The sequence below is a fragment of the Sander vitreus genome, chromosome 11 (assembly GCF_031162955.1).
Source record: "Sander vitreus isolate 19-12246 chromosome 11, sanVit1, whole genome shotgun sequence".
Taxonomy (NCBI): Eukaryota; Metazoa; Chordata; class Actinopteri; order Perciformes; family Percidae; genus Sander; species Sander vitreus.
Genome location: NC_135865.1, coordinates 14782193 through 14809856, shown reverse-complemented (window position 1 = coordinate 14809856; position 27664 = coordinate 14782193). Strand labels below are relative to the sequence as shown.

Here is a 27664-nt window from a genome sequence, read left to right as displayed (position 1 = left end):
GTGCAAGTCTCATTAGTAAACGGATCTTTGAATCCGCGATTTTTTGTTCATATCCTGGACCAATCAGTACACACAAAAGGGCAGGGTCTCCAATTTTAAGGAAAAAAAAGAAAGCATGATGAGACACGAGATTGTCTCACATAAGCATTGTCTAATTGAGATGATTTCTAATTGATCATAGATTAAAATATTCCTTCACAGTGTCCTTTGAAATGATGATGCGTCCATGAAGAATTTCCAAATGCAGTATACTTGTCTGTTTTAAGACTGTTTAAATGCAAATTATTTAAAATGCAAATTATTTTTAAAGTAGCATCCTAATAAAAAAAAAAAAATAACATGATTTACTTGTCCTGATGATAACACCATTTATTATGTTTCAATCACATTACAGCAGATACAGATATGTTCACAACAACATAGGCCTACAGGCTATGAAAAATAACCGGCTGAAATAAAAAAGAAATAAAAGACCCTAAACGTCTACATTACCAACATTTATCACTTCTGTGCCACAAGTATCATAGCAGTGGTCGTCATAAACTGTTGGAAGCCTACAGCTTGGATGAAGTACAAAATACTTTTTTTTTTTTCACTGACAGGGATTAATATGCCAGCATATGCTACACAAGAACATTTCATTTACAAGATTCTCGATATCTTTCTTTACTAACAGTTTAGGCTACTCAACAGAAGAGCTTTTTAAAACACTAGGCTATTTATGAATCAGATTTAATCTATTCTGTGTACATCCAATCACTATCACCAAATGTTCAATATTATGTACATTATATTCACAATTACAGTGTTTTCTGGAAACAAGGCGCCCAAGCCATGGAAGAATTTACACTTTGGCCATTAACTGTGAAGAAGTCCTTTTCATCTTCATTAATTTGTATAGATAGATAGATAGATAGATAGATAGATAGATAGATAGATAGATAGATAGATAGATAGATAGATAGATAGATAGATAGATAGATAGATAGATAGATAGATAGATATATTCACAGTTTGTTGTTTTTAACTGTGAGGATAGAAACTGTAATAACCAATGTCCTTTGTGCAGTTTTTCTCACACTCTCTCGGTGCCAGCAGCTCAGATTTTAACGGGGACACTGTCTCTGAAACCGGCGTGGCAGAAGGTGAGATTCTTCTCCTTTTGGCCTGTTCAAAGATACCAGAGTCGCTCGAATCAATGGACTTAATGGAGGACGGCGTCTCTATCCAGCTCGACTCAGATGTCATGTCTTTGGGTTTGGTCTCCTCCGAGCCGCCGATCGGTGACCTCTCTGTCGGGATGGAGTCTCCCTCCTCAGCCAGGTAGTTGGTGCCCGCTCTGCCCCCGATAGAGTTAGCGTGCCAGCAGGAAAAGACCGAGCTGGATTTGCTGTTTACGCCACAGTATTGCGGCGGTGTGCGTCCTCCCCAGCCTGACGGGTCGGCGTAATAGCCAAGAGCCCGATTGGAGCAGCCTGCAGTCGGCAGGGGAAGAGCCTTCACTCCGGCCGCTGCGTAGGACAGCAAGGTGGCCGCGTTACCGGCGAAATCAGCGGCGTCGTATGCCGAGGCAGCAAAGTCCAGTCGGTTGTTGGCAGGGGTGACAAACCATCGCTGCGGGGGGGTGGCAACAGTGGGCTCGTCGGTTTGCTGCGGGGACAGCAAGCTGTTGCCGAGTGGGACGCTGCGCTCAGTGCCAGGACCAGTCCCCACGCCAGGGTGAAAGCGAGATTTGGCATAAGTGCTGACAAATTGGTCCTGCAGGAAAGAGCTAGGCATGGCATATCTCGCACCCGGCACGATCTGTGAACGCGGAGAGTCACCCGGTGATGGAGTTAGGCGGTCGATGTCGCAGCCTGTGTAGACACTGAAAAGATGGAGAGAAAAACATTGAAACAATTCAGTGACTACACTGTGCGCTATAGAAATCAACGAAATGTAGATCAATATCCCTTTCGCCAATGTCTTTATTCAGCATTCTCACATATCATAGGCTATATGTGAAAAGTGTTTTTAGAGAGAATTGCATGATTTTAAAACATTTAGGCTATGACATCAAATCTAATCTTTGCGCAAGTGGTTTCTAAATAGGCCTATACTGTTTTATACAAAGATCGGCTACATGCAACGTTTCATTGCCAAAAAGTTATCGCTTTGGTCAGTTGTTTTACATCTGAATTTTACGGGTCAATATTACAATCGCTATGCACTTATTTTGAGAGCGAGACTAGCCGAACTCACATGAACGAGGAATGTTGTCATCAATAGACAATAACGGAACAATTTAAACCAATATTTTGATAGGCCTATTCATGTTTCTTTTTGACAAACATGTCCTCGCTTCAGCTGTAGTCAATTCAAAAGTACAACACTTTTTTTGTATTCGATTCCTTTTTGAAATGTTATGAGCCCCATCTAATTTGGATATCAATTGACATAATATTCAGAAGTGCGTTTAAGCTTTTAAATGAGAAGTAACCTGGTTGTTGAGTAAAGAGTTGTATGGATTTATATTATAGCAGCCTAACAGAACACAGAGGATACATTCAAAAACCTATAATCGAATGAATGTTCAAAAATCCGGAAAAACAAAAATAAATCTTACGTGTCATAGTTGTCCCGAAATCCTTTAGCAAACGGATTGTGGTCGATTTTCAGTTGCGTAATCTGTAAGAAAAGAACGCATTGATTAGAAAATCAGCGTGTGTTTGGAGATCTTATCTATTTTCTTGGTTCATATTCAAATCCGGATCGTTACAAAATAAATAAGTAAAATAACTATTAAACTAAATATATATATATATAAATATATATATATATATATATATATATATATATATATTTTCTTTTTCTTTTTCTTTTTTTTTTAATCTGTTTTGTTTAAGTGAATGATTGAGTTGTTTGGGTCGACATTCGAAGTGTTGTGTGACATATGAAGTGGTCGTACATCGGTATTCTGGTAAGCTGTGACGGCGATGAATTGCGTTTCTGTGAAGGTGAAAGTCTGGACTTTTCCTGGTTGGCTGGTGTCCTCTGTCCCATCCTCGTTTACTTCAACCACATGGAGCCTGGGCTGGTACTTGTGGAGAGACTGGAGAACCACCATCTGGAGATTTAATTAAAGACGCACGTCAACAACTCAGCTTCAAACTTTGGATAGATGATTAAAGCAGAATGCTACACGGATTTAGCTCGGTGTTATCTTTATTTTATGATTACTGTAATAACGCTGCACTACTGTAGTCGCGCTCTAAAGATAGTGAACCACTAAACAGATGCATACTTATAATTAGGCTATGCAATAAACAAGAAAGGGGGAAAAATCACTGCATTTTTCCAACTTTTATTACATAGGCCTAAATAATCCAAAAATATATTTGTAATTGAAGCATTGGATGCTGTTGCATTACCTGTCCCGTGTTGTTGGAGGCACCTTTGTTGTTTGTAAGTTTTAGTTTTCCAAATGATATTTCTTGACGCATCCAGTGCGCTCCGGTATTTGGTGAGTCCGGGTGCATATAAACCCTATTTCCTGTAAAAGAATACGCAGAAATACAGAGTTAAAACACACGGTATATGGTTTATTATCAAAAAGAATGCAAAGATTTTAAAATAGGACTGTTTAACCACATACAGTGGTCAAAATGTATTAAAACAAAAACAGGTTTTACTGTGGAATTAAAAATGTTAATTGTGCAATAGGACGAAATGAATTATACCTATTACATTTGTGTCTGCTTTTCCACATGGCACCCACTTGCCTCCTTGAAATCGCCAGTGATTTGGATCAGCAAGTATTACATCCACAAATATATTGTAGTGAGCAGTTGGGTCAAGGCCAGAAATGTTGAAGCTTAAAAATGGGAACATTCGTCTGTTGAAAATAAAGGAAGACAGATTTAGAAAACGCCTCTCACAACGAAAAAACTCACACAAATCCGGATCGGATAGATTGCCCGTTTTCTTTTCTTTTTTGGACTTAATTCCGTTATGCTTTTAATTTGGGGAAACAGTGATTCGATGTTAGTTGCACATAAATGTAACATTTTGGAAATAAAAGCTTTACAGTGATGTAGCCAAAACATTCTGCAGGTGTATAACAGATGAGCCAAAATGCGCGCACTTACCGTCCTTGCTTTGTGATGATCATCTCTGTTTGGTGTCTGTGAAACTTCAGCCACAGGGCCCTGTTGCACAGATACACCTGCGCTTTCCCCGGAACGAGTCCTGCTTGCGACGTGGAGAACTGGTAAAAAGCCCCTCCGTTGTACGTGTGCCCATACTGTTGCGCGTAAGGGTAGCCTGCTGCCGGGTAGCCTTGAGGAGAAGTGTTGGTCAGAAGGCTGTTGTAAGCTCCATTAGTTATGACCGGGTGATGGGCCATATAACGGCTGGGACTGCCAATGGAAAAAGCCGGATGCGCTGGTCCATGCTGGGTCGGGTAAGGAAACATGGCACTGGTCGCTGCTGAGACTGACTGTGGTTGGGTAGATGGAGAAAAGATGCACCTTTCTCCTGCAGATCCATCGAAATTATGACGGATGTCAGAGACTCCGTGAAGACCAGGAGAGAGTTTGCCCCTCTGGACGTCCCCTGATGCGTCCTTGGAGTCGGGAAAATTGTCTGCCTCTGACTGATTCGTCATCTCCCTAGAGTTTTTTTTCAGAGGTGAACTTCTCTCCAGGTTGTCACTTGCAGATATAATAGGATGGTCCTGCAATGAAAGCTCTGATCCATCGGAGCTCGAAAAGCCACTGCCCACATTCATAAATTTCTTGGAGAGACCACTCGCTTGCGAGATGAAATTCTCGACTTGCATAGCTCAATAAGAAGCCACTATCAGCTCAACCTATATCACAAGCCTTCCTGAATCTAACACGATGAAAACGCCTTGCTGTGACTTGTGCTACCGAAGGCAGCAAATTAGCCAATTGACACCATCGTGCAATCAGGAAAGATTTTCTTTCCATCACTCTCCCCGCTTTGCTAATGAAACAAGTATTGTCATTGGTTAACTCAAGGCTGTAATTTAATTAGACACCTCTTAATTAGGACAATCTGAGGAGCGCTGTGAGCAAAGTTTGATTTGGGCCTATATTTGATTAAAATATATGGATTCGACTATTCCTGTTATTGTATATGAATGTGAATAACAAAAAAATAAAGATAAAGTATAACGGTTATAAAGATTGTTTTCTACTGTCAGCTGGAACGCTAGCTGCGTTATTTACCTATTTATCCGCGTTATTTACCTATTTATGCGCCATGAGTGCCAAAGTATGTCTGCCGAAGAACCCAAGATATATTATTAACACACCAAAAATGACAGTCCGTGACAGGCAGTGCATCTGATGCCTTAAAATGTTTGTGGTATAGCGTGAAATCATGGCGTCCCACTGAAGATGTGTTTATGAGTCCCAGTGCTGATAAATATTTGATGCCCTAAAGTTATGAACCAGTGGACTGATAACAGGGCTGCTGTGGCAAATACATCTCACAGAAAGTAAAGGCAGATCTTAGATATGTTATCTTATGTTTGATATCATTTAATCAAAATCCTTTTTTTTTGTCTTTTGGAGAAGTTATTGTAAGAGTTAGAGGCTATTAACTTATACTAAGTGTGACGTATATATGAGCTCTGCCTATAAAACATTTCCCCCAAAATTATATTAAAATAAAGATGATATTTGGTGTCAGCAGCATGCAGGTCTGATGAGTTTAGATCATTGTTTGAAGTTATGTTTAAGTAGGCCTACATAAAATTAAAATAAAAAAAGCGTGTAAAAACAGCCCCCAAAAAATCAATTTTTTTCCATCAGACCTTTTATCTTAACTAGCCTCCCTGAAGTCCTCACTGCAGTGTGATGAAACTTTGTCAGGACGATGTTGATGATGCTGTCAGAAGACACAATCAAATATTAGAATGGCTACAAGTTAAAATCCCAGAGTATAAACACCTTCCTGCGTAACTTAGTAACAAGGTTATTACCAAGTTAACACAAACTACTTTTCAATGGGAGTGCTTTATCTATTCTATGGTTGAAAGGCCTTTTTAAATTGTATTGATTATATAGTTTTGGTTCATTGGGTACACCTGAACAATAATGTAACTCAGTGCAACCTTTATGAAGCATAATGTGTCAGGAAGGTGTTTATACAACATTATGGTCAGTTTATGAAGATTTATTCAATTGCATTATATCAAAATGTGTTTCTATCTGTCCTCCTCGTGTATGTAAATGGGGGTAGACAAAATATTAGAAACACCTTTCAATGCAAAGCAGTGCAGTACAACATCACAGACTACGGTGTCAAAAACTGATAATTTCCACTTCACTGAATAACTTATGGTTTAGTTCTCCTGCAATGTCTTTAACCTGCAGGTGTGTGCCATGCAGTCTGAAACAGATAAGGTTAAGAGAAGACCAATCAAGGCCTATTTCACTGGTACATCCACGCGGTTGTATCTCTAAGGAGCAGCCATGAATCTCTGAAGCTAACAAGAGGGGTCATTACAGTATAGCGCTATTGGGTCCAGCAATCTATTCCTGTGAAACATGCAAGCACAGGCTTGTCTGTGCCCAAGCAATAGGGGCCACTCGCTGCTCTCCTCATTACAGGATTATGGTTAACTTTCATCACTGATCTTTAACAAGCAAAATGGGCTTTTTTTTCCCCCCTGAACAAACCAATTGTTGAATCACCCGTGCAGCAACCCAGTTTGTTTCCCCAGGTGCTCTGGTGCCTATTTATCAGACTAAGTCCTTTCTTTCTATTGGCTTAGCCAGCTAGTGGACATAACCAAAGAGGAGGGGGGTGATTTGTTATGCCTGTGGCCAACCTTGCCCCTCTGGGAGATAGCTAGAGCAGATTAGGATCTCCTGCCTGGTACAAACCCTGAGTATAATGCACTATGAAGAGTATTTATGCCATTTCTACTCCAAAATGAAAATACATTAACTTTAATTCTAGTAAGTGCATGTCTACATCTACTATTTGTCAATGCAAGCAAATAGACACCTAACTCAATTGCAACAAACCTATTTGAAAGATCTCCATTAGAAATATCCCTCAATATTCTGTAAAACACAAACAAACAAAAACATTTTTTTTAAAAATAAATTTTTCATAAATCCAGTTCTGGTTAACAATGTTCAGTTGAGTTGTGCTTGTTCTTTTTTTTCAAGCCGCTGTATCACCATTTATTATTGTTGTGCCAAAGGAACCTGCTTGCCACCTGGGTCTAATCTAATCAATGTGAATGACAAGGAGAGAAAAAGCCTGAAAGTGAGCACCGGCTTAGGGACTTTACCTAATGCCCAGCACTGTCACTTCAATGATATGATCACAGCACACAAAATGACAACAAAATTATAGCCAGCAAGGATATGGGGACATAGTGTGCTACTCCAGTCAGGTGAAATTGCTTTTTCCGACTATGAAATGGCTTGTCTCTTGTCGGATGGGTAAACATTTCCTTGTCAGGCCAGTAATAAGGAATGAGGCACACTGGGCTGAACTAAGAGGATAGAGCCAAGGTTATTTGGGATTCATGACAGGTAGTGGCTTATATTACAGCGGCACTAAAAATTTCATGGGAATGCATTTAAGATGGCCTTTTAGTTATTTATATGTTGTTTGCCAGACGTCACATTGCAATTTCCATCAATAAATCAAAGTGAAGTATTTCTTCCTTTCTTCATGGCTCTTTGATTTTAAAAAAACAAACAAAAACCCTGTATTTGTCTTAAGTCTTTAATTAACTAGCATTACTAATCACTATCAAGTGTGCTGGTTCTTTGTGCTTTGCTAACATAACTATTCCCCCCTGTGGTTTCCTGCCATCAGTAATCTGCTCTGTCAGAGGGAATCAGGGTGCTCTCTGACAGGGAAGACAGCTGGAGGCCTGCTAAGGGGTGGAGTGGACAGTTGTGGCTTTTAAACCCTTATTAGTCGTCCTCCCTGGACGCACCAAGACACGCGTCTACGCAGAAGTGCACTCCTACACCTGCTCATTATTGATGTTCTAACCCAAACAGGTTCTTTACCACAAAGCTCAAATTAACCTCAGGACAGGTGATTGTGATGTTCAGTGGAAATACAAGTGACATGACACCTGTGCTAATACCATACCTGAGCCTGCACTCCAGAGATCATTCACCCAAAAACAAATATTTATACATGTGCTTCTTTATCTGGAGCTGAGAACAATAAAAGAAAACCAATTATATTTTATTAAGAAAGTCAACAATTTATCTCTCTTATTCCTGCAACCACTAAATTCATCCTCCAATTACTTTCTTATCAGGTGAACAAAGTCACATGTAATTTAGCTTTTATCACAGTTTGCAGAAATTTAAATGACAGAATATAGATTTTTGAAAACTAATATTTTAATTATGTGAACCCAGTTTATTCACGGGTATTATGATGTCACTACGTACCACTCAAATTCGATTTATTACATAGTTTGTATTATTATTCAATATTCAGTTCTGTGTGAAAGATCATCAATATGCCCTTTAATATTCCTGTGCCACATTTGTTTATCTCTTGAATAAGACAGAGGGTAAAGCAGATGTCGTTAGTTATTTTTATTTTCCGTCTTGCTATCCTTGTCAGTTGTTTCTACATCACAGGACAGTGACAGTGTGGTAATTAACACACTCCTATGGAAATAATAGTATTATTCTGTGGTAGAATGCACTAAGCTGTCACATTTAAAAAAAATAAAAATAGAATAATGTTAATACAGATGACGGTATATAAAAAAATGAATGCATAATTATAAATGTGTGAATTTTGTCTCGTACCAATTCTGTAGCAAAGTAACACTTGTGAAATATTGTTACCCTCTGGGTACTACACACCCTTAGAGAGTAATGCCTACAACTGCCTCATGCTCTCTGATGTGTATTATTTGGCTTAACAAATGGTGAGGATATAATGTCAAGAATAACAAAGTTAGTGGAAGGGCTAATGTCCTTACGAAAACTTCTTTTATCACCTGCTACTGACCTGTTATCAACTGTTTGGTTTGTTGCTAGTCTCTTTAAATTTTAAAGAGGCTGTGTGACCCGGAGAGTGCAGTTGGGGTTTGTGACCATTTTGTTATTTCTGCTGCCATGCACTGTCAGATGTCTGCAAGTGAAGAACATGGCCACTATCCCCAGTAAGCCCATGGCATAAAAAATTCAGACTAACTCTACTTTTTGAGCCATTTCTGATGAAAAGCACACAGAAATGAAACTGACTTATGCCAAATGAATATCATTGAATCGCTGTGATTGTGAGGCTGATGTTTGTAACTTTGAAATTATTTATAAAAAAACATCAGTTCCATTTTAAGAGTAGCCATGCCATGAAGTGTGCACTTACTCCTTTGAGAATCCTCGGAGGTTTCCCCGAGCACTATCAGCCTAAAGCTGAACAATAGAAAACAGAAGGCTCCAATCCAGTAACTGAAGCCTTGCCTTTTTTGATGCGATGCCTGCATTTCTTAGACAGGATGAAAATAAGTACTAATTACGCAGTCACAGCTGTGTCTGCCAGCGTATTGTTTAATCGATAGCTAGGTTGACATGATGATGAATGTGATCTACATACAACAACTTAGAAACCTGTTACCTGGTTAATCATCATCCACAATTTGGTACCTAAATGTCTTTAATTATATCGGTGATTAACTAGTGATTAACCTGCAACAGAAATTCAAATAAAACAGGAATGCTGCACAGATCCCTCGAAAGAACAAATAATTCTCAGTTTGAAGAGAAAATATTTTGGGGGAGTATAGGAGCAAACAGGCGACTGTCGTGTTACAAGAATAATCTTCATTAAAATCACAGGCAACAACACCAGGCCAACACACAGCTCATTGGGAATGCAGTGTGAAAAGAGAGGCCCACAGATTATCACTCTACGTAACTCATGTTTAATTTATCCAGGAGCAATATTGTCAAGAGCCCTACCATTCCAAAGAACTACAGGCTGATAAAAGCTGAAATACGACTTAGGGAAGCCCAAAAATAACACAGGCTTCGAGAAAAAATGTCACAAAATGGAGAGAACACACTTGAGAGTGGAGGCATTAGAGGCATCTTCGATATGTTTAGCACAGCTTCACAGCAGTGTAATATAGCTGCTTTAAGATTGTTAATATTTCAAAAGATGACTTTAAAATGGGCCGGACGATAAAGTGTTTACACAACAACCAGACATGATACACCAGTACTTGACCTTTGCTCTGATTTGGGACTGTTCTACACAAACCTGCACCTTCACAACAGCCATCGCATAATGCTGGCAGTACGAGTGGAAAAGCAACATAGTCTTACATTCGACTATAAGAAGTAACCTTAAACCAATTTCTGTGCGCTCTATGGTGTGTTTTTTTCCTTCCTCCTCCTCCTCCTCCTCCTCCTCCTCCTCCTCATCCTCCTCCACCCCATGGCTGAGTGAAATGGAATTGCCTCTCACATTCAAAGACAGCTCTCGGAAGGTGATAATAGAGCTACTCCCTGCTGTCTGCAGGCAGGAAATAGGAAAGTGGCATATGGGGCCAGGAATCAAATAGATAGGAAATGTGACCAGGCAAGGGAAGGAACTAAAAGAAAGGTTAATGATCAGTTCTGAATTCTACAGGGACGAGAACCATGTTCCAAGTTGAGAGAAAAAATAAATGTGACATGATTTATGTCTCCATCGCTCACATCTAGGCTGTCACAAACAAACACCATTATTTTTCTTGACAAACTTTACCAATGGTATTAAATGTAGTGATCCATTTGCTTTTTTTTTTGCCAATATGGATGTTTAATCCATACAGCTGCACACATGCTACAGGACATCTCATATTTCAGAAAGATTAGATGTCTTTAGATTAGATTAGATTAGATTAGAGAAAAGAATATCTCACACAATGTTTCATACTGATTAGAAAGATGAGAAATACAGACAGTACTGTATAAATAAGAATTAAGAATCCATCTCCACAGCCTCTCCATATGCTCCCAACAAGTGTGAACTGGCTGGTGTCCTACTGTTGCCCTTATAGCAGCCTGACACGCTCTCCAGCCTGCAGCATCTCCAAGAGCCTTAAGGAAGTGATCCGCTCCTTAAATGACACGGAAATGAAGCCGCTACACTGGGACTAAATTAAACATTGGACACTGATTTGTGTAATAGAAAAGAAGAAAAAAAGGAGAAGATAAATCATAGAATGACTAAAAACATTTGCAGCCAATGTGAGTGAAAACATGAAAATTAGTGCTGTGGGTGTGTAATCATTAGGGGCAATGTGGGCTACATTAGCAGGGAGTAAATTTTCTTTCAAATTTTCACCCTGTTACCACACCTTGGTTGAAAGACTTTGTGCCCTTTCACCGCAAAGCTGGATTCCCAACCTTTAAGTATCAGTTATCTGCAGTAAAGAAGGAATCAATTTTGAAGCAATTTACACTTGGTTTGAGCTTCTACTGAGGTTTTGGTAACAATCATTGTAAGTTGTCTTTTTAATTATCTGAGGGAGTGGGTGACACCAAGGAAAGATGAAGATGAAAACTGACTGAAGATGAAAACTGACTGAAGCTGTGGGCTCATCTGACTCAACTGTAAACACACAATCACATGTAACATGTAGAATCATGAAGACATATCCAGATCATCAGATATGAGATTATTGATACATCCTAAGATATACAGAACACATGTCCAAACACTGGATTCAAATACCTTCCTGGGACAGACTGTTGTTGTATCAACAGCTGGACATTAGAGACAAAGCAACATCACACAGACTGGCTTTTTCCAGATCTGACAGCTAGATCATTTGAAGCTGACAAGATAACACTTAAATGCAAAGGTGACATGACAGTGTCTTCAGAGCCAGATGGATCGATACCCAGCTTGGCAGCTGGAGGATCTGAGCAGTGGTTCTGCAGCAATGTTTTTATTTTTATTTTTTTAAGTTCTGAAAATAGACCATAACTGTCTAGCACAATGTCTGGTGCATTATCAAAGAGCAGATTTCCTTTCTTATGTTGCAACTGAAATATTGATACATTCAATTTAACAAAACAGCCCGGGAGTCCAGAGGAGACTCAGAACCTTTTACTGATTTTTACATTTTTCAGAAAAGCTTTAATAGCGCTATAGTTTCACTTAAGCTGCAATTTGAGCTCTTGAAATGTTGGAGTAGCAACTGGTACGGCCATAAAACAAGTGGACATCCAGGTGACTGAAAAGCTCTGTGTGAGGTTTGATCAAATACTAAACTAATTGGTGGCCATAATTATAAGACTAAAACTATCGATGTCAACTCATGGTTGCAGTCAAAAGGCGCTCGAAGAAGCCCACTTTTCCAAAACGTCCCCCAAGTGAGACGGCCAAGAAGACCCGTAGATCAGTTCAAAAAACTCGGCAAGTTGCCTTGGTGACCATCCAGGCTGCACCGACTGGCACTATCTGTATGCCCCCCCCACACACACGCACACACCATCTCCCAACTACATCTATACACTTAAATAAAAATCTAATTCTGTCTTTCAAATATTCAACAGTCCCTTTTCCCTGGGAGTAGAGGTAAGGAGTATTGTTGAATAATGCAGCCAGACAGGGATCTCCCAGAGCTGGTCTCCACAGGCATCACTGAGCAGGTCTGATCCCACTTGAGTAGCATCTATCATGGTGACATCATCATTCACACAAGGAGATATGATAAGACAGTAGTACACTACTCTACTACTTGAGCCAACTCTAAAGCAGGCAGTGGTGTTATTTAAACCAATCTACTGGCCATCTGTTGATGCTAAAATCATGGTCTGACTGCCATTTCTAAATCAAACACCATCAGTATGCCTTTATTGCCTTCCATTGAACGCGACCATGTTTTCGAGAAAGAAAAACAAATTGGTAGCTTGTGAGACACTCGCATATTCCCTTTTACCTTGTGTGATTCTGGTGGGTGTATAAACGTAAAAAACCACAGGGACAAGCTGCTAAAGAAGAAGAAAACAACATCTATAGTACATGCAGCAGCAGCAGCAGGTCTCTACCTCGCAGATTAGGGCACTGGGAGCACTTTGCAGGTTGCTGTCACAGGTATGAGGAGGGAGAATTGCGCTTGCTATCCCCAGGTTACAAAAGGTGTGAACAAAATCTGCAGCCAATTTGTTTTGTGCAGAATTACAAGGTAAAAAACATTGCAGGAGCATGCTTTGGTTTGTATACCTATCTGCTTTCCTGTTTACTATATGTACTTTTCTTTCCTCCTGTTTTATCAGTGCCTTAACTATCTTTGACTGATTATAACAAATGTGCTTGGAGGTATATGTGAACACGTATGTTCTGGTTCAAATGGTTATTCTAACTGGGCCGCAAGTGACATCAAATCAACAACTAAACACCAGACACAGCATCAAAAAGAAAGCCATCCAATCCACGAAGCTCTATCGAATCACAAGGACAAAGAGAGAGTGTGAGCGTTGGCACAAGAATAACTGATCTGGGGGGAATTGGCAAGACCAACAGCAAGCAAGTGTATTACATATGGCGTGCCATTTTCACAGCTACCACAAAGAGAACACAAAAAGTGTTATATCTCACTATCTAAGAATAATAAACAACCACCCAGATATGCTGAATCTGTTTAATACTGTAACAAAGACTGGAGGTAAATGGAGTTCATGGAGGACTTTTCAGTTTATATCTATGGGCTTAAGAATACAGCGAGATGATAAGTTCTGTACTCTGGTAAATTAAGCCGTCCTCCCACTAATTCTATGAGGCGTCAGTCGGGAAACTGGCCTGCCAGGATGACTTTCAGCTCTAATCAAGCCAGATGGTTTCTTAACACTGAATAAATGAATTGATTTGTATGGAGCATCTCTAACAAGGTTCATATTCGTCTTGTGACACAAAGGTGGTCAGTGTGAGAATACAAGAGCGATGATCTGCTAACCCAGAGGAGGTACATTGTGAATCTCTTCAGTCCTACTGCTATGAATATGACTAACATCTTCACAGTGTTTGTATCTGTTATGTTGACAAAGTGTTAGGACAAGGCCTTTGTCGTCACAACTGTACACAGCTCACACCTCAAGTGTTAACTTCTTCGTCGTAACCCACTACACCACACTTTTGTCTTACTATCATTAGATGGATCACTGCACTTTCCATGTGGTGTGAACTGCTATCAATTATGCAGCCATCTTTCAATTATTGTATATTCTTAAAGTACCTGCTAATGAATTGTGAAACTACTGTGTTATGGTGTGATTGTACTGGGCAATAACCAGCTACTGTACATTTTGGCAGCATTTCAATTAGATCCGGGTGGCGGTTTTTCAGTCATTAAGCACATTTGGTGTAAGGATGTCCACCTTACACTTAGCCAAAGGTGTTTCTGCAGTTGCTGTTAGCCAGCAGCATCTCAGCCCCGATGCAAAGCCACTGCTGCATGTAGGACTCCGAGGACAACACACAAGTACCCACTGTGATTTTCACTGGGGATTTTGATATTCACACCTGTACTAGGTGTTGTTTGGGAGTCTGATAAGCATGTGTGAAACTAGAGGGGTGACTAGAATGGGGAACCTTATTTGAGGGGACAGATCTTTTCAGATATATCTATTGAGGACATATCTATTGTTTTGTATTTTCATGTCTAACAATAAGAAAGGACAAAGCCAATCAAGTGCGGTGTATCTACCAGCCATGTGTCTAATTGAAGCTGCACATGGCCATATGGGCATGTGCGAAAAATAGAATGTCCAACAACTACATAAGGATTCAAGCAGCACGTGGAAAAATAAAATATTTCCAACATCATTGCCAATCAGTGACTACACAGCTCATGAAGGGAGGATTTATCTCAAAGCCATTGCAACATTCATGTGAAATTGTACTATGAGAGAAAATGTACCAAGCAGTGTATAAGGCAAAAATTATTTCCAGTGTATGAAGAAATCATAGACCTCATCATTACAGGATCAGAGGCTGAAAAACAAAGTGCATGAGAGTTTCTCCTCCTCTCTCTACATTGGTGATGTTCAGAGGCAGCCTGTTATTGGAGGTGTTAATTGGCAAATTCAGTACAAGTCAAGAGCATGTTCCCTGTCGTTCCCGCTCCCAGCAAGGCTAGGTCATTAAACCGAGAATGGATTCTTTCATGCTGCCTTAACCCTTGAATTGCAAGTTACCATTCTACAAACATCGCCATGCTCTTTCCCACCCCCATGTGTCAAGAAGAAAAAACAACCTACGATGATTTAACAGCGACAATAAGATAACAGGAGGATGACATCTTGAGGGCCAGACTTTTTCAAGTTATTTCAAATTGGCAGTCAAGTGTCTTTCAAAAAGTTCAGAAGTTTACAAATGTCCAACACTCCCACCCTCCACAAGTAAAAAATAAATATAAAAGTAGTCTTTGAACAATGAGATCGTCAAAACAATGGCATCATCTTCACTGATCAGCGCTTTTGTGTTCTATGTATTGAACGAGCCTCCCATCCGCCTGAAATGTGAGCCTCCTTTGGGGTTCTGGGTGCGATCTCACCACTGCCTCTGTCATCACTTGCTGTGACTGCCAAATCTCTGCTCCAGAAACCAGGGCTCTCAGACCAGCACTGAAACAAACACAATGGAGAGGGGAGGCTGTTCTGAGACTTTGCACAGGCAGCAATGGCTTCAACACATTTAATCGAACACAAAGTCAGCTCCACCACTGCTGCACAGAGAGCACAAGGAGCCCAACGCATGGCAAGACAACTGTGAGGTGATACTCTCAGCTCGCAACGCCATGAGAGTTGGCAGTCTCTCATGCCAACGGTGACCAGTGCACACACAGTTGAATATGCTTCCCTCCAAAGTTGTTAATTATCGAAATGACATTGATGTGAAGAGGGCATTCTAGTCAGGTGACCTTAATCCACTTGCTATCTCTCTGTTTTGTTTTACGATTTGATTAAACCCTTTAACAATCTTATTTTTCCCCCTTTTTGGCAATGGCACAATCTGAAAACCATTGTTTCAATATTTACAAGAGTAATTGTTGAAAATAATGACTTAGTGGAATGGTGCTTCATGTGTCTATTGTCTGCAATTATAATCCTATTACTGGCCAATAAAGATCTATTTATTTTGTTAAGTTGAGATATTCAAAATATTATTGTTGTTTAACTATTATATTTGATGTGATGTCTACAATGCAGGAGCTATTGAAGGTCATTGTGAAGGAAAACCTACTGTGTGTATATTGTATACAGTTTTAAAACTAGGTGTAGAGAGCAAAACAGGAAAAAAGAATAGGTACTGGTGAACAGCTTTTACTACCAAAAAATGTTTACTTAAAGGAAAAATACATGATTTTAAGGATATTAAATTCCAGTAGATTTACACTTATAATTGAAGTTTGAGTTTAAAAAATATGAAAATAATCATTTTCACTATTTTAAACTATCATAAGCATCAGAAACAATAGTAGTTGTTGCCCAGTGTAAGTCAAAAAGGCCTGTCAAGCAGTTTGGTAGTAATAACAGGTTCCAGTGTTTGATTTTTGGGGCTACCTTTTTGTGGAGTGGAATATGAATTGCACATTTAATGTAATAGTGCATTTTGTTAATCAACACTGGATATTGCAACTTTACCAAGTGACAAAACTAATGTTTTAGACGGTGGTTATTAAAATGTGTTATTACTTCACAGAATATGTGTACATTTTTAATGCAGAAAATACAGCTGCTGCATCATCCATCTTTAAACATTTATTGTAGAAGCCCCACTTGTAGCCGTATATTACATACAGCTGAATATAACTAATAAAGCAATTGACGCCCTAAGAGATGTGCTGCATGCATGCAACCTAGCTTTGGTATATTATTATTGGTACATTATTATATTAGTATATTATTTCATGAAATGATAATGCTGAATCTGAATATAATAAGTAATAAGTTAAGTTCTGCAGTTCTGACAATAAACTATATCTTTTAAAAATGTATTTAAAAACAAAAAATGTAAATCCCTAAAATAGTGTTATTTCTTTCTCCTTTTTCTGTTGATATAGCATGTTCATGTTCCTTTTATTATGCTTGCTTACTTCTCTCTGTCATTGTTCATTTTCATCATTTTAAATTCAATTTGCATTTATTAAGTGTCATGGACATTTATGTTTAAACCGTAGTATGCATTTAAATGACATTGTCATTGTCTAAGATCTCAACACTTATACTAATATGTATTTCCATTTTTTGATGACATTACCACATAGTATATACTGTATTACACCCTGGTGACCTATTATTCCACTCAATCCACTTGAAAACACTCCAGTACCATCAGCTCATCTTGCAAGTACAAGTTGATAATGCAGGCCACAGAGATCAGTCTCTGCAAAGTATAACCTACTAGCACAATAAGTGCCAACACCTTTACTGGGCGTTAGTTTCCTCTCTCTCTTGTCTGCTTGAAAATGACTGTGGTCCCCTAAAGCCGGTGACTTCCCCGTCTCCCCGAACTCTCTGCAGCACCGACTGGTGGTGCAGAAGCACTGCTGATTAGCATGCAGTAATGATGGTGAGCTGGGCTCCATTGTTCTAACACCTCCCCTCTCCTCCGCACCAATCTGTCACCATTCAGTGGGCTAGAGCTGCCTCAAATGCTTCTCTCCACAAATGAGATGGATAATTAGTTGCCCCTCACGAATGCTGCACTCTTCTCACCCCTGATTGCTTTCACCTTCTTGCCCCTGGCAATTTTGACACCTTGTAATCAGCCTGCTACTTCTCCATCTCAATCCATATCCTTCTCCTTTTTTATGTCCTTTTTCTTTTATTTTTTACAGCTCTTAAGTCTATTTCAAATCTACTGCCTCTGGCAGCAAATGTCCCAATGAGAAATATGGCAGATATATCTCATATTCTACTGGAAATTATGGCAATAACAATGCATTAGAGCTAAAGTGGACCTTTCTCAAACAGTTCACACTACTGTATACACAAGCGGGTAAATATATAGTGCACAAAAGTACACAAAAAAAATCCTAGCTGTCAGTACGAGTTTCCTCTTCCAAATAACAATGAATGACAACATAATTATGAGCAAGCAGCTGTTCATGATCCCAGAGAGAAAAGCATGCAGGCTGCACAATGTTCAACTCTTCACAGATTAACCAGAGAGGATCATTAGGGATATGTATTTGCCAAAAACTATGAATAGATTCTCCCCTCAGTGTGGGTGATGTGGACACTGATGTGTTGTGTTTTAGCAGTGCTCTATTATCTTAGGCTAATGACTCACTAGTTTGGAATAGTTGATAGCATTACTATAGCACATATTTTACACCCTTTCTGAGCTATTTATGAAACGCAGTTAAATGTGCAGAGAAAAATATCAGTTAAGGTTGATATGACAGGTCAATCAGTCTATTAAGCAGTATTTGATTTTGGAAAGTTATAATACCGAACAGATGCAAAGAGAGAAATAGGGTTGTTTGCAGTCTTCACACCAGCTCATCTACCCAGCCCAAGTGTTACCAGCCCATAGCTGAAGGGCTGCAAGATGTTTCAACACACACAGTGTCCAAAAACATCATCACGCTGAATGGTGAAAATCACTGCAATTGTTTGCAAAGGTGTGAATAAATACTGCCCAAGTCAAAAGCTGATGCTGCTGTTTAGAAAAGACTTGGGTTTAGTCATATCATAGGTAGTGTACATTATATCAGTGCCTGAAACATAATGCGCATTTCCAAATTACAATTACCTGTATTTCACTTTTTAGTCTCTATACAATTTTTTAAAACTGTCATATTTTCCCATAACTACTAATTACTTATATATCATTTCTATATATAATTTCTATCTATAATTTCATTTGAAACCGGCACATCTGGAATGTCCCATTTTATCACTTTGTATAGCATTATTGGAGTGAAAACGTCATATAATGTTCATTTGTCTATTAAAATAAATGTGCCTACATAAATACTGTACAGTGCAATACTGCTTGAGGTAAAACCATTACTATACAAATAGCAAGGTAATTGGGCTTCTGATTTAACAATAAGCTTATGCATCATGTCACGTGTGTTGCCATCTGTCATCACTTTTAATGAATACATGGCATACGAGCTTTTAAAATGATTTAAAAGTTGGAAATTTTTCCAACTCTGCACCAAGAATGACACACAGCTGCTTTAAATTATCCTGGTTGGAGGATATAACATGAAAAAACAAAGGGAATGTAATGCTAGTGAAAACAGTGCTAATCAGCATATCAACCGTTCTGAAAAAGATTTGTTAACGTTTGAGTGATTTGATCGATGCATTTATAATACGTGACGTTGTTGTGCGAGATATAAAAACTTGCTAACTTAAAAAGGAGGCACGTGTCTTACGTCAACAGAAAGGATTGCAAATTTACAAAGCAAATCTTATTTCTTCTAATAGGAAATTGTTATTAATGCACCTTATGTTTAAAAATAGGAATGTATAAACATGTTGCAGAACGTTAATACACATCTTGTCCACAATATGACTTTATGTATGTATACACTTAAGAGTACCCCAACCTGTTTTATATTTGCATGTTGAAAACGATTTCAATGATAAAAAATGTAAAGAGTAAATGTCGGCTTTATTTGCTCATATATACCATATTATGCATCATCGTCACTTAGTACTAGAGTAAAATCTCAGCGTGATATTAGAAAAATATAATGACCAAGAAAGTGTACCATTCAATTCTTCACTATTAAATAAAGGGATTCAAGTCTTATTGCAGTGTCATTTCAAATCCTTTACAGCGCATGTTCTTCATGGCAGGCAGGACTAGACCATGATTACAGTAAGTCTTGGAGTAATTGTGACCAGGGGCCTGTCAGTCTCTGCTTTCACTGTCAATTGTTGGCTTCATTCTTAGGAGAGAAATGCGAGTAGAGGTGGCTGTTCATTCGGTCCTGAGGAACCACAGCGTGGCAGAAAGCACATTTATCGGGACTGCTGCTCTGAGGCGTCGCTAGCTCTGTCCCCACGTCAACTGCATCACACAGCTCAGGGCTCCAGAGAGGCTGCAGAGCGGGATGAACCAAAGAAAACAATATATTATTCATGCTCCTAATAATCCTTACACTCACTCTATTGAAGCATGCTGGACCACTTGGCCTTCAAGTTGAAGTATCTGTTGCTTTAAGGAATACAAGTACATGTCAACCCAATAGTCTGCACAAATACTCAGCAACAGTAAAGGCAAAAAGGCTATTCTCAAGTGTTTAATTATCTTCCTATTTATGTGTTCAACCCCACCATCAAACCAGCCTTGCCTATTATAAATGCCTGTGTTGATATAATATTATATATTCCAGGGAAAGAATCATACTATAAAAAACTGGACCAACTTTTAGATCTTACTGCATGTTATTCACAGTTTTTTTTAATTATTAGGCATTTATACACATGAGCAAAATCCTACAAAACCATCGTACTTGTTTCATTAGATTCAGACACTGTAATGTGCTTCCATCTGGCTTACACTTTCCAGCAAAGATGCCAATTATAACCAGAGCATCCATGCTTAAGTAAAAAAAAAAGAATCAGCACACATTACACAGTAATACGTTTCAAGTTAAGCCAAGGGGATTTTTTTTTATGGACTTCACACTGTTTCACTCCTCCATTAGCAAAGACCAATCAGAGACTGATAATTTGCTACTAGTTTTCGCAGACCTTCTCCTGTGATTCTCACCTGCTGGGGTCCCCGTACGCTCTCCTGGGAGAGCGAAGATGATGTTGAGTGGGAGGGGGATGAAGGGTAGACAAAAGGCATGGGTTCAACGGGCTCCTCTTCTGTTAATGTGGAGGGGACACTACTGAGAGGCAGCTTTGTGGGCATGGTCAGACCAATGTGTCTCTCTGGAGTACTGTTCAGGAAGTCATATTCACTGTCCGCAGAGGGCGGGAATTTGACACTGAGTTTGGTGAGAGAGTCTACTAAGTCCCTGTCCTCAGGGCTGGCACCGCGGGACGCCAGAGATGTAGGCGGGAGTGGGATATCCACTGCTGACCTTAGCGCTGAGGAAAAGGGTGTCTCTGCCTCTGCTGTACGGTCTGTGCACTGGATGGGCATGGAGAACCGCTGATCTGTCAGACGGCAGAAAAACATGAGATTTTACATTTTGAGTTTCTGTCTCAGTCGACATGTTAACGTATTCCGGCGCTGGCTTTAATGACATTTGAGCTAGGCAACGATTTCAGAAGTTGCATACATTAAGATATAATCCTGGACCCCTTTCATATATATAAATGTACAGTATATATATATATATATATATTTTATGAATAATTAATAATTTATGAATAGTTACATTATTAATTATGCAGCTAGTATCTAGAACCAACACAATGCATTTGTTATTTTAAAGTATGTGTTTATCAACCCTTTTTTAAACAGAGGTGGTCAGCCACGGTTCAAAAAGGTAATGAGGCATTTGTGTAGTCCTAGTTAAGGTGTTGCTATCATAAAGAACAAAGCAAACTCATAGGTTGTTATGGCATATAAAACCCATTTCAATTCAGCACATTTTCTTTTATAAAATATAAAAAAACAGGTAATATTTGGTAAATGTTACCGTTTGATGCATCAATTCCTCCATGGAATCTTTTTAGGTGATCTTTTTGTCTTCTGGTAAGAGAGCGAATCTGCCGGAATTTCCCTTCAATTGCTTCAAATGCATCCAGCATGTTCTGACTGACAAATAAATAAAGAGTGACAAAAAAAATCTATTCTTTAACTGTAATGTCCAAGATATTTATTTATTTTAAAGTCTTTGTGGAAGGAGAGACACATACTAGTCAACGCTGACTTGCTTATTAGGAGCCACAGCAACAGTGACCATATTCTCCTGTAAAAAAGACATTACTATTTATAGTGATCATTATCAACAATTATCCAAAGGCATATTGTTAATGCATCTGCAGTTTGATTTACACATCACAACTTTTTTACATTTACTAGTGGAAATTGTTTCCTGGCCTGTTAAATAATGAACAATAAAGCTCAAGCTGCTGACTGTGCAAGCGATATTATCCTCTAGCACCATCTGGTGAAGTGAAAGTGGATACACCTTGTGTGGAGGGAAATAGAGGGTTTGATAGTATTACAGCAGCAATGTAATATTAGCTTTCCTTGATTGCTTGAGTCTTTGAAAAACAAATGAATTTAAACATAATAAAACAATGAAAGTATATGGACATTTCCTTCTGATTAGAAATAATTACTAAACAAGGATAGAATGTATCTTAACTATCATCTGTCATCTAAAGCAGCTTTAGAGCTTTGTAAAACAAGGGTCAGAAATATTTCAATGAAATATTTGCAGACTGACTAAAGGATGATGCTGAGATCTTACAGTCACAACAGCAATGCTCAAAAGTTGTCAGATAGTATGAATCCCATATGGATCAACTATATTTTAAGCCTCATGGTTGCTGCTTTATTAATTTCCCATTGGTATTATGTGTTTTCTTAACATCCTTGTTGACACAAGTAGAAGTACTATCAACGTGTTTGTATGTGACAGGAAGCTGTATGTATTCGTGATTTCAAACGTGAGAATGAAGAAAAAACTGTGTAGACATAGAAAGAGCACACTTTAGCACAGCAAACATACCGGGTACTGTATTTTCTTAAGAGCACTGGCCCCATCAAGGAGATGATTGGCAGGCTCACATTTCATCTCTCCTTGGAATCCAAAACAGTGAAAATTAACAGTTTAAACATGAACAGATTCAGTAAAAATGTATGACAATATCAATATTGTCATACAATGTCAATACCCAGAATGCAATGCAATAGAAGAGTAGATTATCATGTTGGCATATAAACAGAGAGATCACCTGGCACGTCTCACTAACCTGATGGTTGCCTTGTTGCTGATAACTTAGCTTCAAGTTTTGAAATCAACTGCTGCTGGTCCTCTATCTGCTTTTGAAGTTTTTGAGTGTATCGCTCATAAAATTCACTCTGTAAAAATGCGTTTTTTTTGTTATTTTTTTTAGCACACATATCTGCAATCTGGTCTATTCCTATACATCATGTGTGTGTGTGTGTGTGTGTGTCACATTTTCATATACATATATTATTAATAATCATGTTCAAAGCAGATTTAATGCTATTTGACTGTCAACAACAATAAAACGAGTAAACCCACTGTGTGAGTTATTAATTTTTTCTATATTGGTAATGTTTGGATTATTTCACACAAAGTTAGAACAGGTTTTTCTGCTCATGTCGTTACCATTTGTTGCAGCTCCTTTTTAGCATTGTCCTTTTCAATGGAGACCTGGCGATAAGCTTCAAAAGCTTTATTGAGCTGGTCTCCGATGTTCCTTTCCATGCCGTGTGCTCCACAGTCATCCCTGACACAGCAGACATGAGCCCTGTGAGTGAAATCACATGTTTTAAAACATAGCCTACCTACAACAATACACACTCCCAAAGACAGCACTTGTTTTAGTTAGTGACCCTTTTTGCTAGTTTTATGTTTCCACTGTACACACACAACGGTCAACGTGTCTCTGCACGCTTTAAACATGATAAAAAGAAGTCAATAACTCCTTAGTGATATCAAGTTACTTGGTTGATTTATGTAAGCTACTGTTGCAGTGACTAAACTAACATACTTCCTAACCGCTGTTTATTAACAACGATTATTGACAGTTCCAATGGAATATCAGTTTACATGCAACAGCAAAATTATATTGACATTTACAACAATCACACAGTCGATGCCTTCTAGTTCTAGTTCTATAAATGATGATGTTGATGAGCAACTGAGTCGTTGAAAAGTAATGACAAAAAATGTATGGAGTCAATGTCTTGCACAGATATAAGACCACTGACCTAAACAATCCTTACATTTGTGTCTGTTCTTGTCCATTGTTAGTACAGACTTTCAAACAACTTTTGAGCAGGTGCTGCACCATACAAGTTAACATGGACGTGTTGAGTGCAAAATAAGAAAGAGGCTGCTCATCAATTATTGATCAATCTTCATTATACATGTCATAGCAACACACTAACGTTACCTGTCACACCACCGGCTGCTGGATGAAGCCACAGGAATTGCACTTCATTAACACTAACTTTGGAACCCACCAAGGCACAGCATGTAAGCACTTTAAAGTGTCATTCAAACCCTAATCCACACAGTTCCGTGTTCCTTTAACCGTAACTGGCCGGTTAGCCATATCTCATTCAACCGGTTGCGGATAAAGCGACCGAGCAACAACTCCACAATATCAGTTCCCCTCGCTGCCAGTGAGTGATTGTCCTCTTACCTTCATTCGTGTAACTGTTAAAGTCGAATTTATTATTTGACACCACCGCAGCGTCCCCGCCTAATCTTCAGATGCAAAGTTACGAAGCGCCTGAGAGGATATGGCAATGGATGTTTTACATAGCCTAGTTGAGTTGGGAACTTCCCTCGGGGAATCCCCCTTGCTTGTAGACTTCCGCCTTTACTCGACCCTGGCCAATCAGCGCGGAGCTCAGAGGAGAGCTTGGTGGTTAGCTGGTTGAGGGTTCTTCCAGCCTACGCGTCTGCAAACAGACTTTTGTGCATGTGAAAACTGTCCCCAAACTCGAGTTACGCTGTGCTCATTTAACTCTCCAACACTCTGTCTTACATTATTGCATGTTCAAAAAGTTCTGTAGAAAGTATTGAGCCTGCCTTATTGTAAGTAGGCTACAGCTGTAATGGCCAGATTAACCTTTTAGGGGGCCCACAGGCAAAACATGAACTGTTGGTAATTCTATTTTACACCACTCTATTTAGGAATATGTACCATGTGAGCACAAAATAATAACAATAATAATAGCTAGGCTAATATAATGCAATAATGCATAGTGAAATTAATTAAATTACCAAAAAAGAATTTCCCTGCAGTGAGTTTGGGGCTTAAAGGGTCTGGGAAGTTGCCCGCTTGGCTTAGTTGGTAACAGACAATTCAAGTCTATTTGTATAGCACCTTTCAAGAACAAGGCCATTCAAAATGCTTTACATAAAACATAAACCAAATGAAGAGAAGATATACAAGAAACACAAAGCAATATAAAAAACACATATAACCTGGATTACAATCAGGGCAAATTGGGCAACTGCCACATAGGCACCAGTCAGACTTCCAGAGGCCTCAGAAGGCCTTGGTTCACTGTGTGTGAATTAGATTTATCAATTTATTCTGAAATGTGCACAACTAAAGTAGAATATCAACTGTGTCCTGCATTATTACGTAATATTGTGGCCCTGTCTTGTGCTCTATCATAAATAACCCTAAAAAAAAAAGGATGTTTCATCAAATTACCACTAACAAACACTAAAAGAAATTGGGCAGGTGATATTTTGGGTCTGTAAAATACAATTAAACTGCCATCTGAAGTGTGCTGTACACTGTACTTAATGGCTTGGAGGCAACAGGAGCCTAACAACAAACGTTTAAATCCTGTTACTGTTCTTTGCCCATAAACTTTGTAAGAGTTATCACTTATTTTTAAATCATCCAACTGAAATTTAAAAAAAATAAAATAAAAAAAATTACTTTTAATAATTGGTGTTTTCTATATTTTATGTTTTTATTTTGGAAATATCTAGGCAGTGAAAAATCTCTATGTTGAGTCATAATAGATGAGGCCTTTTTCACAGAAGACATGTTGACTTGTCATAGAGAAATCAGTCATCAGTAACACCTGTGCTTTCCTACTTTTTTATTACATCTTTATTTAGCACAAGAAAAATAAACATTAGAAGACAGAGTGAAATATACCAGGATGAAAATCAATCTGCAATGGTGGAATTGATGCTACAACACCATTATACTGAATATTAAGAGATACAACGTTATTTTATAAAACAAAACAAACAACAAAAACGAAAAGAGAACTATTCAGGTAGAGAGACCAAGAGCACAAAGAGCAAGGAATGAAACATTCAGACAGATGCTTTTCCTACTACAAGTCAAAATGTCTGCTGTGAAAAAGGCCTATTCAACTGAATTTGTTTAACTACTCATGACTCACTAATATCCCTTTGCTTTTTTGACTGATGTTTTTCTTCTTATTTCTTATTAATCTTCTAAACAAAGATTTGTTTTTTACTGTGACCTCCCACGTGTTGCATAGTTTTAAGCACAAATAAGGAATTGTAAACACACACACACACACACACACACACACACACACACACACATACTGTATATATATATATATATATATATATATATATATATATATATATATATATATATATATATATATATATATATGTATTCTGTATTATGTGTGTGCACACATTACATAGCTGACCCCCTGTACAGGAACTGGGCTTAGTATGAACATTGTTGGGTTAACCACAACCAACAAGGACGTCAGTGTGTACTGAATGTACTCTTCTACATCACAGCAGCAAGGTGAGAACTATCACCACTGGAGGTCAGCAAAAACAAGGTACTTTTTAATTAGTTGCAAATGAGACGTATCACGAGTAAGAGGACATGCCTCACTCCCATGCATATGCAGAAGCTCTCCCACAGACTATATGTATATAAAAAACTCTATGGTTTCCCCACACAGTGGAAGCACAACGGTCCAGGTAACATTTGGTCATCTGCTCCATCTGCTCCACAATACTCCTTGAAAACCACCACATTACCAGTATCTAGAGGTGTGCTTTGCTGAGCCCTCTGGTAATATTTAGCAATTTGTGGCCACAGTTTATACCACATGGGATCAGGTTCTTATGTTGTGACTAAGACTCAGTAACGTAATATAAAGGCCTTGTTATGCTCCTTCCCAGCTCTAAAATTCTGTTCCGAGCCAAACTTATGAAATCCCCAATGAGAAAGAATTGTGGAATGATGATAGAATATTTAGTTGTTTGAAAAAAAAAGAAAATTGGCTATAGTTACGGTACATGGTTGCACATCTTTTGCAGCACTATCATTTGGCACTGATATAGACTCTTAACCTTAGGTTTGCAAAGACAACTGTTTTCTATTTCACTGTTTAAACATTCATACATAAATACTGCAGTGGCTTCATTTTTGTTTATTCCTAATCTGGGACTGTTTTTGTAGGTTTTTTCTTTTCACTTCTTTTAAAGCCCAACATCTTAAAATAATGGTGAACGTCTCAATGCTTTCTTAACACCTTGGAATTATATTAGTAATTTTCTTTTTCAGCATGAACCAACATTAAGTGAGTTATGACGCAATACTCTGTCCTGATGACATACTGGTAATCCCCTTTCTGTTTCTACACATCTAATGCTTTTACATCTCATCAAACCTCCATACAGAGGTATGACTGCACATGAGTTAGGGTTGATAATTCTGACCCCATGTCCCCAACTGCATTGACTGGCACAGTGAGAACTCTCGCCCCAAAGTAAATACTAGCTTCACAGAAAGAATAACCAGTAGATGGCAGCTTAGAGTGACTTATTGAGATGCAGTGTCTTTTTAACTTCCTTACAGTGATTTTATAACCTTAGGTTATTAAGGGTTCTCAGAGCAGAGGCAGAGTATAATGTATGACCCACTGAAGCTATGAAACCAAGTGAAACAGGTCATTTTTAATGTCAACCTCATTTGATCGTGTTAAGTGTCAG

The 27664-nt window shown here is 38.6% G+C and overlaps 2 protein-coding genes across 3 annotated transcripts; both read right to left on the bottom strand.

The window, feature by feature from the left end:
• Positions 1-1023: 1023 nt before the first annotated feature.
• Positions 1024-4819, bottom strand: tbr1b (T-box brain transcription factor 1b). The gene is made up of 6 exons (XM_078261808.1): positions 4128-4819; positions 3720-3874; positions 3411-3532; positions 2948-3106; positions 2606-2667; positions 1024-1867 (listed from the first exon to the last, which is right to left on the bottom strand). The coding sequence occupies exons 1-6, from the start codon at positions 4817-4819 to the stop codon at positions 1024-1026; spliced, it is 2034 nt and encodes a 677-aa protein (XP_078117934.1).
• A 14800-nt stretch (positions 4820-19619) lies between these two features.
• tank (TRAF family member-associated NFKB activator) lies at positions 19620-24487 on the bottom strand. Of its 2 annotated transcripts, none has more exons than XM_078261806.1 (8): positions 24339-24487; positions 23297-23438; positions 22914-23022; positions 22670-22740; positions 21849-21901; positions 21629-21747; positions 20746-21140; positions 19620-20071 (listed from the first exon to the last, which is right to left on the bottom strand). In XM_078261806.1, the coding sequence occupies exons 2-8, from the start codon at positions 23393-23395 to the stop codon at positions 19901-19903; spliced, it is 1017 nt and encodes a 338-aa protein (XP_078117932.1). In that variant the 5' UTR covers positions 23396-23438; positions 24339-24487; the 3' UTR covers positions 19620-19900. The 2 variants fall into 2 exon arrangements, with proteins under 2 accessions (XP_078117932.1, XP_078117933.1); XM_078261807.1 differs by lacking the exon at positions 24339-24487 and adding an exon at positions 24087-24332.
• Positions 24488-27664: the final 3177 nt, after the last annotated feature.

Excerpts from the sequence above, each read along its gene's own strand:
- tbr1b (XM_078261808.1), bottom strand. The coding sequence starts at position 4,819 with ATGCAAGTCGAGAATTTCATCTCGCAAGCGAGTGGTCTCTCCAAGAAA. Across the intron at positions 3,533-3,719 it reads AGCAGACACAAATGTAATAG|GAAATAGGGTTTATATGCAC; the intron begins GTATAATTCATT and ends ATTCTTTTACAG. Across the intron at positions 2,668-2,947 it reads CAGCTTACCAGAATACCGAT|ATTACGCAACTGAAAATCGA; the intron begins GTACGACCACTT and ends CTTTTCTTACAG.
- tank (XM_078261806.1), bottom strand. The coding sequence starts at position 23,395 with ATGGAAAGGAACATCGGAGACCAGCTCAATAAAGCTTTTGAAGCTTAT. Across the intron at positions 23,023-23,296 it reads AAAAGGAGCTGCAACAAATG|AGTGAATTTTATGAGCGATA; the intron begins GTAACGACATGA and ends GCATTTTTACAG. Across the intron at positions 20,072-20,745 it reads GCGTACGGGGACCCCAGCAG|CCTCTCTGGAGCCCTGAGCT; the intron begins GTGAGAATCACA and ends CCCGCTCTGCAG.